This window comes from Rhinolophus sinicus, linkage group LG05 (assembly GCF_036562045.2).
Source record: "Rhinolophus sinicus isolate RSC01 linkage group LG05, ASM3656204v1, whole genome shotgun sequence".
Classification (NCBI taxonomy): domain Eukaryota; kingdom Metazoa; phylum Chordata; class Mammalia; order Chiroptera; family Rhinolophidae; genus Rhinolophus; species Rhinolophus sinicus.
Genome location: NC_133755.1, coordinates 82,593,667 through 82,608,047, shown reverse-complemented (window position 1 = coordinate 82,608,047; position 14,381 = coordinate 82,593,667). Strand labels below are relative to the sequence as shown.

General features: G+C 48.5%; 3 protein-coding genes across 11 annotated transcripts in view; 1 reads left to right on the top strand and 2 right to left on the bottom strand.

Moving 5' to 3' along the window:
• The window catches only part of ZNF76 (zinc finger protein 76), a 32,593-nt gene extending 31,663 nt beyond the window's left edge, over window positions 1-930 (bottom strand). The window contains exon 1 of one of the 3 annotated variants that reach the window (XM_019738760.2): window positions 718-930. The gene's annotated coding sequence lies outside the window, so the exon portion shown is untranslated. Of the gene's footprint in view, window positions 1-603 lie in introns of all 3 variants that reach the window. The other 2 variants (XM_019738758.2, XM_019738759.2) reach the window with 2 other exon arrangements.
• LOC141571631 (uncharacterized) lies at window positions 860-12,473 on the top strand. 5 transcript variants are annotated; one of them, XR_012496549.1, is made up of 4 exons: window positions 1,007-1,368; window positions 2,490-2,595; window positions 5,440-5,588; window positions 10,647-12,473. XR_012496549.1 is itself a non-coding variant. In XM_074332841.1 (2 exons), exons 1-2 carry the CDS (start codon window positions 887-889, stop codon window positions 10,771-10,773), a joined length of 609 nt encoding a protein of 202 aa, XP_074188942.1. In that variant the 5' UTR covers window positions 860-886; the 3' UTR covers window positions 10,774-12,472. The 5 variants fall into 5 exon arrangements, 1 of the variants encoding a protein (XP_074188942.1); XR_012496547.1 differs by lacking the exons at window positions 2,490-2,595; window positions 5,440-5,588 and having other exon boundaries at window positions 860-1,368; window positions 10,647-10,947; window positions 11,034-12,473; XR_012496548.1 differs by lacking the exon at window positions 5,440-5,588 and having other exon boundaries at window positions 993-1,368; window positions 10,647-12,472.
• The window catches only part of SCUBE3 (signal peptide, CUB domain and EGF like domain containing 3), a 36,906-nt gene continuing 28,790 nt past the window's right edge, over window positions 6,266-14,381 (bottom strand). For all 3 annotated transcript variants that reach the window (XM_019738754.2, XM_019738756.2, XM_019738755.2), the window contains 5 exons: window positions 13,950-14,111; window positions 13,334-13,531; window positions 12,689-12,841; window positions 12,485-12,564; window positions 6,266-10,341 (listed from right to left, as the gene is read on the bottom strand). In XM_019738754.2, the coding sequence (XP_019594313.2) occupies window positions 10,192-10,341; window positions 12,485-12,564; window positions 12,689-12,841; window positions 13,334-13,531; window positions 13,950-14,111 (743 nt within the window). In that variant the 3' untranslated portion in view covers window positions 6,266-10,191. The remainder of the gene's footprint in view (window positions 10,342-12,484; window positions 12,565-12,688; window positions 12,842-13,333; window positions 13,532-13,949; window positions 14,112-14,381) is intronic.

The window sequence follows — 14,381 nt, the reverse complement described above, 5'->3', positions numbered from 1 at the left end:
CGAAGAGGGTACGTGGACTAAGGATCATAAGCTTACAGGGCAAAGGAGGGATTATCAGATATTGAAGGTTATGTAGATGTCTGGGTGGGAAACTTGGAGTTACCAGAAAAGATTTGAGGGGAGTAACCAAGTTTGTGGGGGAACACAGGATAGAACTGGAGGCGTCAGCGGATCAGCCGGGTCACCAAAGAGGGGTGTGAGGATCTTGGGTCACGAGTCACTGAATTAGAACCGAGGGAGTCACTAGATTGGTGGGTCCCTGGGCAGTGCTGGGGAAATGCCTGGGTTGTCAGGGTCAATGACTAAGAATTGAGGGTTACCTGGTGAGGTCTTAGGGTCAGCTGGTGTGGTGTGGGGTCACAGAAGTGGAGACGGGGTTGGGCTTGGAAGTCATGGGGGAGGAGTCGCAGAGCGGAATGGAGGGGAGAGATGGGGGCCAGGACCGGGGTGGGGGGGGGAGGTTAGGCCGCCGTCGAGCCGCCCGGCAGCCGGGCTCGGATCGGAGGAGGTTGGGCACGCCGGGCTCGGGACCTTCCCGGGGTCCTGCGCCCGCCCGGCCTCCCACCTGGGCACGGGGGACCCACTCGTCCCGCAGCCACCAACCTGACAGCCCCCGAGGGCGACTCCGCCGACAGACCGCCATGCACCGGGCCCCGCCACCAGCGCCGGCCCCGCAACCCGCCTGCGCCATAGCCCTCCCGCCCGCGCGCAGCTTGCCTCGCGCGATATCCAGGTTCCAGGGCCTCCGCAACTTTCCTTTCCTCTCGGCGCGCCTCTACCGGGCCCCGGAACCCGTATAGAAAATAAAGGGCACGCTCCACCCCGCACCCCCGTCGCCTCGGCCGCGGTGCTAGCTATCCTGGTTCCCGGGCTCCTGGAGCCCGGGATGCCGGATTCTGCACCGTGCCCCTCGCAGCCCCGCCCCCTGGCCGGGGTGACGCACGGCCCGCGAGGCCGCGCGCCCGGGGAGGGCGTGATGACGTCACCACGCCCCGGGCAGGACCTGGGCCGGCGCGCAGGCTGGGTCGTCGCTATAGCAACGAGGAGACGCCACCTGTCCTGTCAAGGGACTGTCCGCCTGAGGCCTGAGGCGGGAGCCGGCAGGAGCCCGAGGTCCCGAGGGCTCCGCGCCGTCTCGTCGACGGGCTACGGGCTTCAGGAGCCAGGGAGGCCAACCGGGGCGGGCTGTGAGAGCAGTCAGTCGTTGCCGTGTGTCCCACTGCTTGCGCGGGAATTCCGGAGCCTCTCCTCCCGGCTCAGCGCTCCAGCTTTCCTCCTGCGCCTTACCAGCCCGAAGCGCTTTACTGTGCGCAGTCCGCAGCACAGCCTCCGACCTTCGAGCCAATTCCCCGAAGGAAGCAACTGCAGGTATTATTAGCTCCTTATTGAAAAGGACGACATTGAGGAGCCGCGAGGGACTTGTCCCTTTGGGGAAGGCGCCCGACGGTCTTGGGTTCTGTCACTCCCATTCCCGTCAGCCCCACCCCCAGCCTCAAAACCAGCAACACCCCACCTTGTAGGATAGCTTGGGGAGAACAAAACCAAGCCCTTTTACTATTTCCCCCATCCCTTTAGGGAGGGCCTAGCTTGGGGTATTCTCAGAAACCTAAGGAAAAGTTAAAAGGGAGCGAGCTTTTGGTAAAAAATTAAAAAGTAAATAAGGAGAGGTGTTAGATAAGGAACTGGTAAAGGTTGCCTCTTAGGAGAGGAATTGGTGCCTGGAGGAATGAAATGAGAAACTTTTCCCTCTTTACCCATTTAGACTTTGATTCATTTTTGTATCCCTAGCCTCTCCTCCCAAAAAACTATTTAACTTAAAAAAAATTTTAGAAAGGAAGTATTCCCCCAAACTAGAAACATTTACAAAATACTGGGTTTGGAGCTATGGTGGCTAAACATGCCACTGACATCCTGTTCCTCTCCTCCCCTGTCTGAAGAATTAACCAGAAAGACTCCCTCTTCCCCCTTCAGTTTTAGACATTCCCTCTTCCTGATCTTTGTTTTGGCACAACATTTCCAAAGGGGAGATTGGGGCCAGAGTTCTCATCAGGTTCTCAGTTTGGTGGGCAGTGAGTGACAATGGATGGTCCATTCTTATGGTTAATAATTGATCCTTTATATATTTCCTGTTACAGAAATAAAAAGCCGGACCACTATGGTGCACTCTTTCTGTTCCTTTTTGGTGGAGATTTGACAAGTTGTATTTCAAAGACCCACAGAGAGAATAAGTATCTTGTCCTGTAGCATAAACTCCTGGTTAGAAATAGAGCAAGAGTTGGGTGGCCGGTTAGCTCAGTTGGTTAGAGCATGGTGCTAATACCACCAAGTGTTGCTGGTTCGATCCCAACTCGGGCCACTGTGAGCTGCGCCCTCCTTAAAAACAAAAAAGAAAAAGAAAAGAAATAGAGCAAGGGAATTATCCTAGTTGTCCCCCCACCACCTATTTCCATAATAAAAAATACATCTGTCCTTTCTCACATTCCTTGCAGATCCTGATCTGATTGGCAAATCATCTCTTCTGTTACACAATTAACAAAAATTGTGGGAAGACTCTGGGAAAGCAGTGTCTGAATTTGAAGTAGTAAGATTCTGATGGTGGGTAATTTCAGGTACTCTGGAGAACTGGTGAGGAAAATACTTTGGAGTGGAGATTGAAAATCATGTCCAGCAGCTTCTGTTCTGGCTTTGAGCCCCACCCCTGTGATATACCATTTAGGCTAGTGGTCTTCAGACATTTTTTTAAAAAAAAAGATTTTATTGGGGAAGGGAAACAGGAATTTATTGGGGAACAGTGTGTACTTCCAGGTCTTTTTTCCAAGCCAAGTTGTCCTTCAATCTTAGTTGTGGAGGGTGCCATTCAGCTTCAAGTTGTTGTCCTTTCAGTCTTAGTTGTGGAGGGTGCAGCTCAGCTCCAGGTCCAGTTGCCATTGCTAGTTGCAGGGGGCGCAACCCACCATCCTTTGCAGCAGTAGAACCAGCAACCTTGTGATTGAGAGGACGCTCTCCAACCAACTGAGCCATTCAGGAGCTCAGCTCAAGGTGCCGTGTTCAATCTTGGAATCGGCAACCTTGTGCGTTGAGAGGACGCACTCCAACCAACTGAGCCATCCAAGAGCTCAGTGGCAGCTCAGCTCAAGGTGCCGTGTTCAATCTTAGTTGCAGGGGGCGCTGCCCACCATCCCTTGCGGGACTTGAGGAGTTGAACTGGCAACCTCGTGGTTGAGAGCCCACTGGCCCATGTGGGAATCGAACTAGCAGCCTTCGGAGTTAGGAGCATGGAGCTCCAACCGCCTGAGCCACTGGGCCGGCCCCCAGACATTTTTTTTAATGGACTCCATAAAAGAATTTTACTAAAGAACTATGTACCTCCTTGTTCATTTTTAAGTTGGTATCTAAATTTTCCATCATAACTTTAAATTTTGGTAGAGGATATCATTTCTGACTTATTGTAAATTTTGACATTTTAAACTAAAACCATTACATCATTCTTAAATGTATTCAGTAGACTCCATATATTCTAAATATTTGATGCCCACCATTATTCCTGTAAAAATGTATAAACAAGCTCTTCTTTAACAGAAATTTTATAATGTTCCCTTCTTGAACTCCAGATTCCATTCACTTCCCCTATAGTACTTTATCCTAATTAGTATTTTTGTATGCTTTAAAGTCTTTTAATGATCCCTGTCACACTTTACAACAAAAATGAATGTAAATTTAAATTTATTGCCTGTGACCATAGGCTTTAAAATTTCTTATGAAATGAATGGTCATTACAGTTGCTAGTATACAATTTATTAAACATAAATATATTACATATTTTTGTAATTCGTGAAACCTAAAAAGTACAATTTTTATTGAATATGTATCTCTTAATGAGAACTACGGTGATTCTCCTCAATTAGTTCAGGTATTCCTGGATGAATATTACCTAATGGTAAAAGGAGATAAGGTGCAATACAATTCTCTACCGGATTTTTATTTTTATAGACATAAGTGGTGAGAAACCTTGTTCACATACTAATTGGAAGAGGAAGAGATTTGTTACAATGATATTCCTTGAGTCTTTGAACTACTTTTAAATTACATGCCAACAATCACAAAGAGTCCTATTACCAAATACCATTGTCAAGTACTATCAAATAGAGTCCTTCTTTACTTTTTTTAAAAGCAAAGAACTGGGAACCACTGAAATCTTTGCAAAAGGATTTATCTCTTCATTGGAGTCTCAGTTATAGTTTTATGAAAATGATTAATTATCTGCTACCTTTTCACTTAGAGGCACCTTGTTAATCAGATATTGATTTTCATACTCCTTTGCCAACACTATTTTTTTATAAAATTCTTTTGTCGTATCATTATATGCTTTCAGGATCTTTTTGTTAAAATATTGAAGTGCATATTTACTTCCATATGGAAAATACCTGACGTTTGTGGAATTAGCAAAGCCAGTTTTCATTTCAAATCACTAGCCTATATGGTAATTAACCAAATCAGACTTACTTTCTGCCAGGAAAAAGTTTGACTTTATTCTTCAATTCAAATAAGTATGTTAATATTCATTTTAAAGAATATGATAAAAAATATCTCTGGGAAATAAATTAACTGTAGCTTGTAAAATAAATTACTAAAAATCAGTCATGTTTAAAATTATATAGATCTAATATTATAAAAATTATAAAAACAAGATAGTACTGTTTCTCATATTCTTTGGAATAATGCCATGTAATGTATAGCTATGTTCATTAGTTAATTTATTAAGTGATAAGTGGGATAGAAGGCATGTCAACCCCTTGGCAAACGTAGGTATGTGCTTGTGTGGAACACTGATGTTTGGCTTTTGGGAGCAATTAAATAACAGTCATGTATAAAAATCAGAAATAACTCCGATAATTGTTAGACTTCATGATTGAACTTTTTCTTATGTATTTAATAAAAAATAAAGGTATATTTACTAGGAGATAGTGGGTTGAGCAGCTCACAACAATTTCATTTTTGCTAGTAGGAGGTGGAAAATAGGAAACATTTTATAAGATGAAATACATAAGAGGATTGATTATAATGGGAATATTTTGATATGAAGGGAAAAACAATTCCTCCTATTGCCCAGGTTTTCACACCCTGGCCATGCATTAAGATACAGTATAGAGGATGGATATGCCTTTCTTTTGTAAAGTAGGGCAAGGCCTCTGGTGAAAGAGAAGGTAGGATGTGCATGAATATGACGGCTGGCTCTCAAACAGATTAGTTTTAGGGAAGATTTCTTGTGGACTTTGAGGATCTGGAAATTTATTCTGATAGGCCAACCCCCCATATTTTTGATCAGGTCAGTTTTTCCTTGTTCCTCTTAAACGGCTACATCGTGTAGATGTTAAATACAACACAATTTTGTCAGGGAATTATATAAGTGCAACAATTAAGATGTATCTATCATTTCAGAGCCTAGAAATTGGGGCTGTTCATTTACTGGAGATTGGAGATTGTGTTCCCGTGCCCTGTAGTATTAATGGTGGTCGTGGCTGAGTGATCTGTGTTTCTGAATTCTGCTTGATGGCTAAGAATGTCCTGCATAAAAAGAGCAACCTTGGGTGAGTCTCGGTGCTGGTACTTTGCTAGAGGTGGGACATCTTCACTAGGGAGGTGTCTGAGCCACTCGTGGCCTGGCCAGATTATGCGAGCTGTACTGTAGTGAGGAGCAATAATATCCTAAATTGCCCTTACTCCCTAGGTCCCTCTCAGGGGTCATTCTTGATACTGCTTTTAAAAATACCATGTTTCCCCCAAAATAAGACCTAGCCGGACCATCAGCTCTAATGCGTCTTTTGGAGCAAAAATTAATATAAGACCTGGTCTCATTTTACTATAAGACTGGGTATAATATAATATAATATAATATAATATAATATAACATAATATAATATATAATATAATATAATACCGGGTCTTACATTAGCTTTTGCTCCTGGTCAGTGCCTGCATTAGAGCTGATGGTCCGGCTAGGTCTTATTTTGGGGGAAACACGGTAGACAAAAGAGACAAGCCTTTTCAAATTCTAAAACCATTAGGAAGAAGATGGACAAATGGAAAATTTGGGTAAGTCCTATGTGGAAGCCGGAAGACACTTTGTCTCCTTACAGCTCTTTTGCAGCTCTAGGTTAAGCAATTGACGCTGAGGAGTTTCATTAGTATTTTAATAATAATAATAAAAAAGACAATACAAAATCCAAACATTTCTTTTTACAAGTTCAGATACATTTTTCCCCCAAGTGCAAAATATTCTATGAACTGCATCATTTACTGTTTATTATTGATTGTGTAGGAGATGATTACTATATTGGCAGCAGTGGAAGGCAGATATAAATACAATTATTTTGAGATTTCTTCTGCATGAAAAGAAAAGGCCTCCCACATGATAACGATTATTCTCTGAAACTTCAGTCCAACTTACACAGAATAAAGTTTTCAGCTTGTCCATACTGCTAGTCTGTGTGTTGTCTAGATGAGCTGGTAACAGAACTGGGGATTCCCTCCAATCATGTATTTTCTTAAAGGGTTCCTAGTCCAAACAATGGCCCAAGGACAGGGTGTGTGCCGCCATTGAGACAGGTCGGATTTAAAGACGTCCTTGTGTTGTTTGCTTCACTTTTTTCTTACTGTTCTTAAGAAAGAACCAGGCAGGTTAACATTATTTTCTGCCTACAGTCATTATACTGTCTTCCTCCCCCTCGTTTGAGCCTCTTACTTGAGGTTAAGCAGCAAATACAAAAGTCTGAATGCTCGACGTTTTCTGACATTTTGAGATATGACCTCCTAATGCACTCCAGAGTCACCTCAAACATGCACCTGGAGAACACTTCTTGGGTATAAAAAGTTTCCTTAGGGCCAAAGACCAGAACTGTATTACTGAACTTTCAGCAATAACTCTGAGCCTCCATCACCTCCAAGTAACCTAATCCTGAAGAAGTCAGAGCGGTCACAGCTCACTGTCAGCCTCTGAGGATGTGTAGGCCCCGGGCAGCCCAGCTCTGGTCAGTTTTCTCCTGACTCAGATTCCCTCAGGTTTAGGGAACGGGCCTGGCTTATCGTACAGAAAGCGGGAGGCGGAGAAGAGATTGTGTGTTGCTGAGGGTATAAGTGCCTTTCTGATATACATCACTGGGCGCTCAGAGCTCTTGCAGAAATGGCTTCCCATTCCCAGACTCAGATCAGGACCGGTTTTGTACTAAAATAAATGAAACCGTCCAGCCCCGTGGCCCTGTAAACACCCATCCTGCAGAGAGGCCTCTGGGCTGATTTCATGAAGGGGTCCCATTTATACTGTCTTTCCACTTCCCCACACTGGTAAAATCCTATTTTTCCGTCTGACCTATAAAGGCCTAGAGAGTCCCTGAGTGTTGACTCCTCATGCAGTCCATTTAATCCCTAGTTTGATGCCCCAGGGCGGCTTCCTCCATCGTTTCAGCAGCAGCTTTGCCTGGGTTCTTAACCCCCAACTTGGACAACCTGACTGGCTTTGGTGGACGTCAGCAGGTCTCCACCTGCTCACCACCCTCTGCCTGACATCACTGAAGCGGCCTAGTGGTCTGTACTTTCCATGTTGTGGAAGTCACTGCAGGTCCCAGGAACCATGGACTAAAGGAATGGAGGAAACGTGTTTGTGTGTGTGTACGTATGGGGTGACAGGAGAGGGAGAGAGCAAGGAGAAGCCAGACCCTGAAAGCATAAATCGGGAAGGACTGGCTTTCTGGGAGAGATGCAAAATGGTTAAGAAGAGAGGAATCAGAAAGTTATCCTAGTTTCTGGTGGACAAACGGGATGGTCAAAGACGATTAAAGCAGTTTTCAGGTAATTTCCTGGGAAGTGTGGATACTTCCATTAAATGACCATTTCCCTGCTCGGAAGGAGACATTTTGGGTCTTTATAGCAGCACCCCCTTTGACCCAGAGAGACAAAGGCAGCCAGACACTCTGCCCGTAAGGGCCACAGTGTTGGCTCATGAATGTCAGGAGCCAGCTGTGACATGGGCTATCTACTACTACCCAAGGCTGTTTTCACTGCTGGCTGCCACTAACGGGAAAGGAGGGAGGTCAGGCTCCTTTATCTAGTGTTGAGTTTCCTGGGGGAGCAGTAGCCCGGAACAGTCACTTAGAAATAAACACTACGAGTTAATTGGTAGCCTTTGATTGAATAGGACTACAGCTTTGGGGGAACTAGAAGGAGCAAATGGAAAATTATTTTACAGGCAGCAGCAGAATGAGGGTGGAGTGTGTGCAGGACCTGGGCTTGGACATGGACTTGATTCTTCATCCTTTTGGAAAGCAGTACTTGGGGACGCTAGGCTTGATGTCAACTCCCAGAGGGAATGGTGAACAGGTAGGGGCAGGCAGAACGGCCAAGGTCAGGCAGAACACTTCACGCCTGGATAACGGTCCTAGTCTTGGCTCCTCCAGCCTCGTCTCTGCCCTTAGGACCCGCGTCAGCCCATCCCCAAGGGGTTTGTCTGGGTCCTCTTCCATCTGCACACCAGGGGAAAACAGGATGAAAAGCAGGGGAAAGATGGAGGTTTTCCCTTCGTGGGGTGGAGAATCACTGACCAGTTCCATCGGCCTCTACAATCACGAGGTCCATGCTGAATCCATGGAGAGGCAGGGGATAGCAGGATAGCAAACACAGGCCTCTCCTTCCTGCGCCACAACATCCTACACATCTCATGCCTCTGAGCCACGGCCCTGGGTGACGCAAGCCAGGGCTCTAGGTCTGAGGGCCACTGGGTGGGGAGTAGACAGATCAGATGCTCCAGCTCTCAAAGTTCATGAGATTCAAGACCTTTTTTCTTCCACTCCAAACATATACTCTTCTCTTTTGGGCAGCTATAAATAGGGTTGTTCTAATAGAGGAGAAAGAAACAAACAAACAACAACAAAAAAGAACAAAACCAGAAAACAAAAACCCCTCCCTCTAGACAACATAGAAAGACTCAAAATGATTGCACTTATTAGATGTGGGCAGAAGGCTTGCCAAGTGCACACACATTCCTCTCGCTGCCCACAGCCTGGGGCCAGAGGTAGGTGGCTTTGGGCTGGTACCGAGCAGGGTCCTCTTTGGTGGAGCCCACAAGCCATCTGTGGCTACAAGGGAAAGACAGCTCTGGGGTAAGGCCCAGGCCGGCTTCCGCTGGGCAGCCATGTTTCTTGAAGCACAACACTTAGCTTGGGGAGTAGGGCTCCCCCAGGGAGCACTGGGGATGTGTGTGGGTGTGTGGCTGGGCCAGGGAAGGCGTGAAAAGGGATTAGTGTTTGAGGCTGGCTTCCAATTGTTCTGTAGTCTAGTCTTTTAGATGATACGTGTTCCTTCCTTTTTTTTTTTTCCTTTTCTTTCTCTTGGCGACACTTGAAAACCTGGTTTCTGTCCTGCAGAGCTCTAGTCTTTCTCTCCAGGAGTGACAGCAGTGCATTCAACATGGTAACGCCTGCTGCTCTTCCGCATTCAGCGGTGTCCACGAGCCCAGTGGTGTGGGCCTTTTGTAAGCCCTGGGATTGGACCCCAGGCAGACTGTGGGGGGAGAAGGAGAGGAACTGCAGAGACCACGAAGCCGTGTGTGGGGGCAGACCAGGGCTCGGACCATGTGCCCCAGACGACTAGTGCTGGCATTAAGCTTGTAAGTCAAAGGCTGCTTTGGCAGAACCCAGGGCTGTTAGAATCGCCTGGGGGGCACAGCCAGGGACATTCTGGCTCCTGACTAGCAAGGCACAACCCTAGAATGGCAGAAGCCCCTCTTCCCCCTCCCCGCCCCCCACTAGACCCACTTCTTTGGGTGGGCCTCTGGCATCCTTCCAAGCTGATGGGGTCAGGGATGTGAGCTGGTGAAATGGGCAGTGTGGCTGGGGAGCAGAGGAGGGGGTGCTGTTCCTTCACCCCTCAGGGGAAATAGAGCCAGCACTGAATGGCTTTTCCAGGGAGCTTGTAGGAAAAGGGAGAACAGGAGAGAGGGAAAGAGAGGGACAGAGAGAGGCAGAGAGGGACAAGGAAAGGAAGCGAGAGAGGAAGAAAGGGAGAGTTCTTGGTCTGTATAGTGATATTCTTTTTATCCAAAGAGAGAGGAGCGAGTTCCTCGTCCGCGGATGGGGGCCGCCGGCTCTGAGGGCTAAGGAGTCTGGGGTCTTCAACACCTGGCTCTTGGGCCTACGGGCACTATTTGTAGGGCCTCAGGAAGCTGGAGACTTTGGAGCGGAGCAGCTTGATGAAGGATTTGGGCAGCATCTCCTTGTGCTTCTCTGTGTACTTGAAGTAGTTCTGAGGGTGGGCCAGCACCTCAAAGAAGGCCTTGATGAGCTTCTTGTCCTACAGGGTGGCGGGCGGCAGTGTCAGCCTCAGCGGCAGGGCTGGCAGAGGAGCCCGGCTTCCGGTCAGCGGCAGCCCCTCGTGGTGTGGAATAGGCACACCCAGAGGGGAGCCCTGGATCCCATCCCCACCGCCTGCTCCTCTAGAACCCTACAGCTCGGTCAGGGGCACCCCCTCCTTCCAGGGCTCAGGGCCCGTCCTCAGCACCGTCCTGGGTCCCTCTCGTCTGCTCCAACCACAGCAAATCCTGTGATTCTACCTTCAATCTATATCCAGGGTCTGACCACCTCTCCCTGTCTCCACAGCTGCTGCCCTGCCCAGGCCACCATCGTCTCTCACGGGGACCATTGCAGCAGCCTCCTGAGTGGTCTCCATGCTTCTGCCTACCTACCCTGCACTTCTACACAGGCTTCTCCCCACAGAAGCCAGTGACCTTTTCAGGTTTTCATTAGATCATGTCCTTTGGCCATTCACAGCACCTCTGTGGTTCTTTTCACTCAGTAAAGCCAAGTGCCGTGCACGGCCCATGGGTGGAATGCCCTGCTCTCTCTCTTCCATCCCCCTCGCCTCTTCCTCACCCTGCTGAGCCGCACTGGCTTTCTCAAGGTAAACACGCCACAGCTCCGTGCTCCTTAGCTGGGAACACTCCTCCTGTCTTGATGGTCTAATGGGTCGTCCTTTACCTTATTCAGGTCTCCTCTCCTCAGAGGCCTTTCCTGCCCACCCTGTCTGACGTAGCAGCATGATGTGTAGGGAGCGTTCTAAAGACCAGGCACTGCGCTTTGGGGTTCAGACCATCTGGCTTCTAGGCCAGTGTTCTTCACATTGCATCGGCAGATTTTTAAAGTAAGAGCTAGGTCTTCCAGCCTCTCATCCCCACTTTGATCAAAACAGCTTTGCATTGGAGTTTCAGCATATTTGAAATAAGAGTTCAGATGCTTTAAAAAATGTGTGACAAGCACTGCTGAAATGACCATATTTTGCTGTGTATAACATGCACTTTTTTTGCCCAAATTTGTGAGGGAAAAAGGATGCGCGTTCTTTATACATGGGTAGTACTAATTCTGTATCTATATAGATGTTTATAATTGTTTTATTTATGCTTATGAGTTAAAAGTGTTGCTCTAGAAATCAGTAACAACATCCGTATGCAAAATAATGCCCTGGAATATGGTAATCAGTTTTGTTGAACAACGAAGCGTTCTTGGCCTTCATGATGCGTAAATATCGTTAAATGTGTTACCGGTACATAGAATTTCTTGTACCTTATATCTGTTCCTGTGTTTTGTAATTATTTGTTACATAAAATTTCTTATACCATAATATGTTAAAAAACAAATGCTAAAATTCCCTTATAATACAAAAAACAAGTACCTGAATGTAAGCAAATGAAAATTTGAATTAAAACGAAAGATTTTTCCCCCCTGAAAGTTTGAGCCAAAAACGTGGCTGTGCATTATACACAGGAGCACATTATACATGGCAAAATACAGTATATTCTTTGCAGCCTGCAAGTTCTAGATTTTTGTCATCATGTCTCTTAGCTTGATGACGGGACAAAAATTATTACTCATAGAGATAAAACTTTTTTTGCAACAATAATTTATGAAGGATAATACGGTGACAAGGATTATAGCTTCTTCAGTAAGATTTTCTCAAACTGGGATCCACAGACCCAGGTGTCTCTTCGTCTTCGATATTAAAAATATTTCTTTTCCTTTAAAAGAGTCTGTGCTGAATTAACTCTGAGAAATGCCACGTTCATCTGCTTTTCTGAGGGAGCTGAGGCAGGAGTAAGGGAAGGAAGGGACTTACGCAAAAGTACCTTTCCATATACCTCATTTCCCTGTATGGTTGATGGAAGAGGTAGGGGACATTTCATCTCCTCGTCTTCCCTTTCTCTTCCCCTAAGCTGCGGGTGACACTACAGTCAGATGGGCTTAGGCTCAAACCCCAGCTTCACCACCGGGCGGTTCTGTAATCCTCTGTGCCCCGGGTTTCTCATCTTTATACTGGGGATGATGAAGGAGCTACTTCACGGAGCTATTATGTGTGTGTCAATGAGAATGTGTATGTAAGCAGGTAGCATGCATGATGTTACCCAGTCATTAAATGTTGGCCGGCGTTGTGCATATTCACTTGCCTTTAAAATCTCCTGGTGGTTTTCAGATGCATAGAGTCGGCCATCTCGCACAATGTCTTCCACCAGCTGCTCATAGTCCTCTGCAAGGTCAAGCAAGGGGAGGGCTTGGAGTGGGGACGCTTCTGCTCCTCTCCCGGCCTCCTAAGGCCCTGAGTGAGCCAGCCCCTGCTCGCCCGCCTCCCCGGCTCTCCTGCCCCTGCTCACCGTCATAGGTAACATAGGGGATCTGGAAGCCACGGGCGCTGTTGGCCTCGCTCGTCTTGAAGTTGATCCAGAGCTTCCGGGAGCGGGCTGTGAAGGCAATGGGGCGCTCATAGGTCTGGCAGGTCTCGTAGGTGGTGATGGAGGATGGAGAGGCTGCGAAGGCAAGCAGCAGGTCAGGACAGGCGGGCAGGTGACCCAAGCCCTCCTGCATGAGGGCTGTGGGGGTGATGGCGCCGAAGGAGGCTCGCCCCCGCCCACACCACACACACACTGTCTTCCCCTGCCCTCGCTCGGTGCACAACTCCTCTCGGACATCCAGGCACCCGCAGTGTAAGAAATCTGACATGGACATGAATGGAGCGGCAATAATGCTAGAATCGGAAAGCGACACCTGCAGCGCTGCTGGAGTTCTAGTCCCCGAGCCAGCGTTCCTAACTGCTGTCCACGTCCACGTTCCTAACTGCTGTCCACGTCCACGTTCCTAACTGCTGTCCACGTCCACGGGCCGGCACTGCCGTTTCCCCCACTGGCTGCCCCCCACCCAAGGCCTCCCTCCTCACGCCCCACCTCTTCCCGTCCTGCTCTCCCTCCCTCCCTCCCTCGCTCCCAGCCACACTTCCCGGGCCCAGCCCTGCAGCCACCCACAGTTCTTTCTCATGACGAGGACGTCCCCACACTCGTCCTCGGACGGCAGGAAGATCTCGGGCACCACGATGAGGATCTTGCGCTTGGGGGGGGGGTTGATGTTCCAGACGCACTCCACGCCGGCGGGGTAGTTGCCTGGGTAGTTGGGGGACTCGATGTAGCCCGTGAACTCACCCAGCTCCCCACCGCACTGCCGATCTGCAGCCAAGCGCCATGGACAAAGCAAGAAAGAGAAAGCAAGTCAGTGGGGAAACCGGCGGCAAACTGAAGAGTTTGAAGTGGAAATCAGACTCACGGAGGGAGTCCCCTTCCTAGCCCGTCATCTCTTCTCCAAGTTCCGGGTCCACCTTCCTTCCTGCTCTTTTAGTACCTTTTCATCTCACCTCACCTGTCTCTGCCTCCCCGTTACCCTGTCTCCAGGGAGAGGGAGCTACAGGGCCCAGCCCAGAAACCGGTCCTGAGACTGAGTGGGCTGGGGAGCGACAGAGGGTGGGACTTCCCTGCCCATCCACGTCCCAGCCCCGCTCCCTGATGGCTTAACCCCCCCACACGCTTCTTCCTGTGCCCCTTGCTCCCAGGCTCTAGCCCCTTTTCCCCAGCCTGGCCTGCCACGTACTCTTGCACTGGGCCACACTGGTGGAGCCATCGAAGTCAGTGCTTGTGTTTCCTGGACAGCGGGTACAGAAGTTCTGGCGGAAGTCGGGCTGATAGGACCCCATGGCACAGCGGATGCAGCGATGGGTACTGGTGTTGTAGTAGTGCCCAGGGGAGCACTGGACTGCAGACAAGGGGAGGCGGGAGTTAAGATGGCGGCACGGGGAGCTCTGGGCACAGGGTGGGCGGCACACATGCACCCTGGACACTCCGGCGGCTGGAAGTTCCTTCCAGGGTGCCAGCCTTTCCTAGCCAGGCCACAATTTAAGCCCAGGGAAAAACAAACTTGACAGAGTGGTTGGCAGTCCTTTTCTTTCAGGAACTGAGTACAGTGCAAACCTGTACAAAAACTCAGTAGTAGTATTGAGGGGAATGTGCCCCCAGCTCTCTGAAG

What these genes read in the sequence shown, in the direction of transcription:
- LOC141571631 (XM_074332841.1), top strand. Translation starts at nt 887, where the DNA reads ATGCCGGATTCTGCACCGTGCCCCTCGCAGCCCCGCCCCCTGGCCGGG. An exon ending in CCCGAAGGAAGCAACTGCAG is followed by an intron (nt 1,369 to 10,646) that starts GTATTATTAGCT and finishes CTGTCTCCACAG; the next exon opens with CTGCTGCCCTGCCCAGGCCA.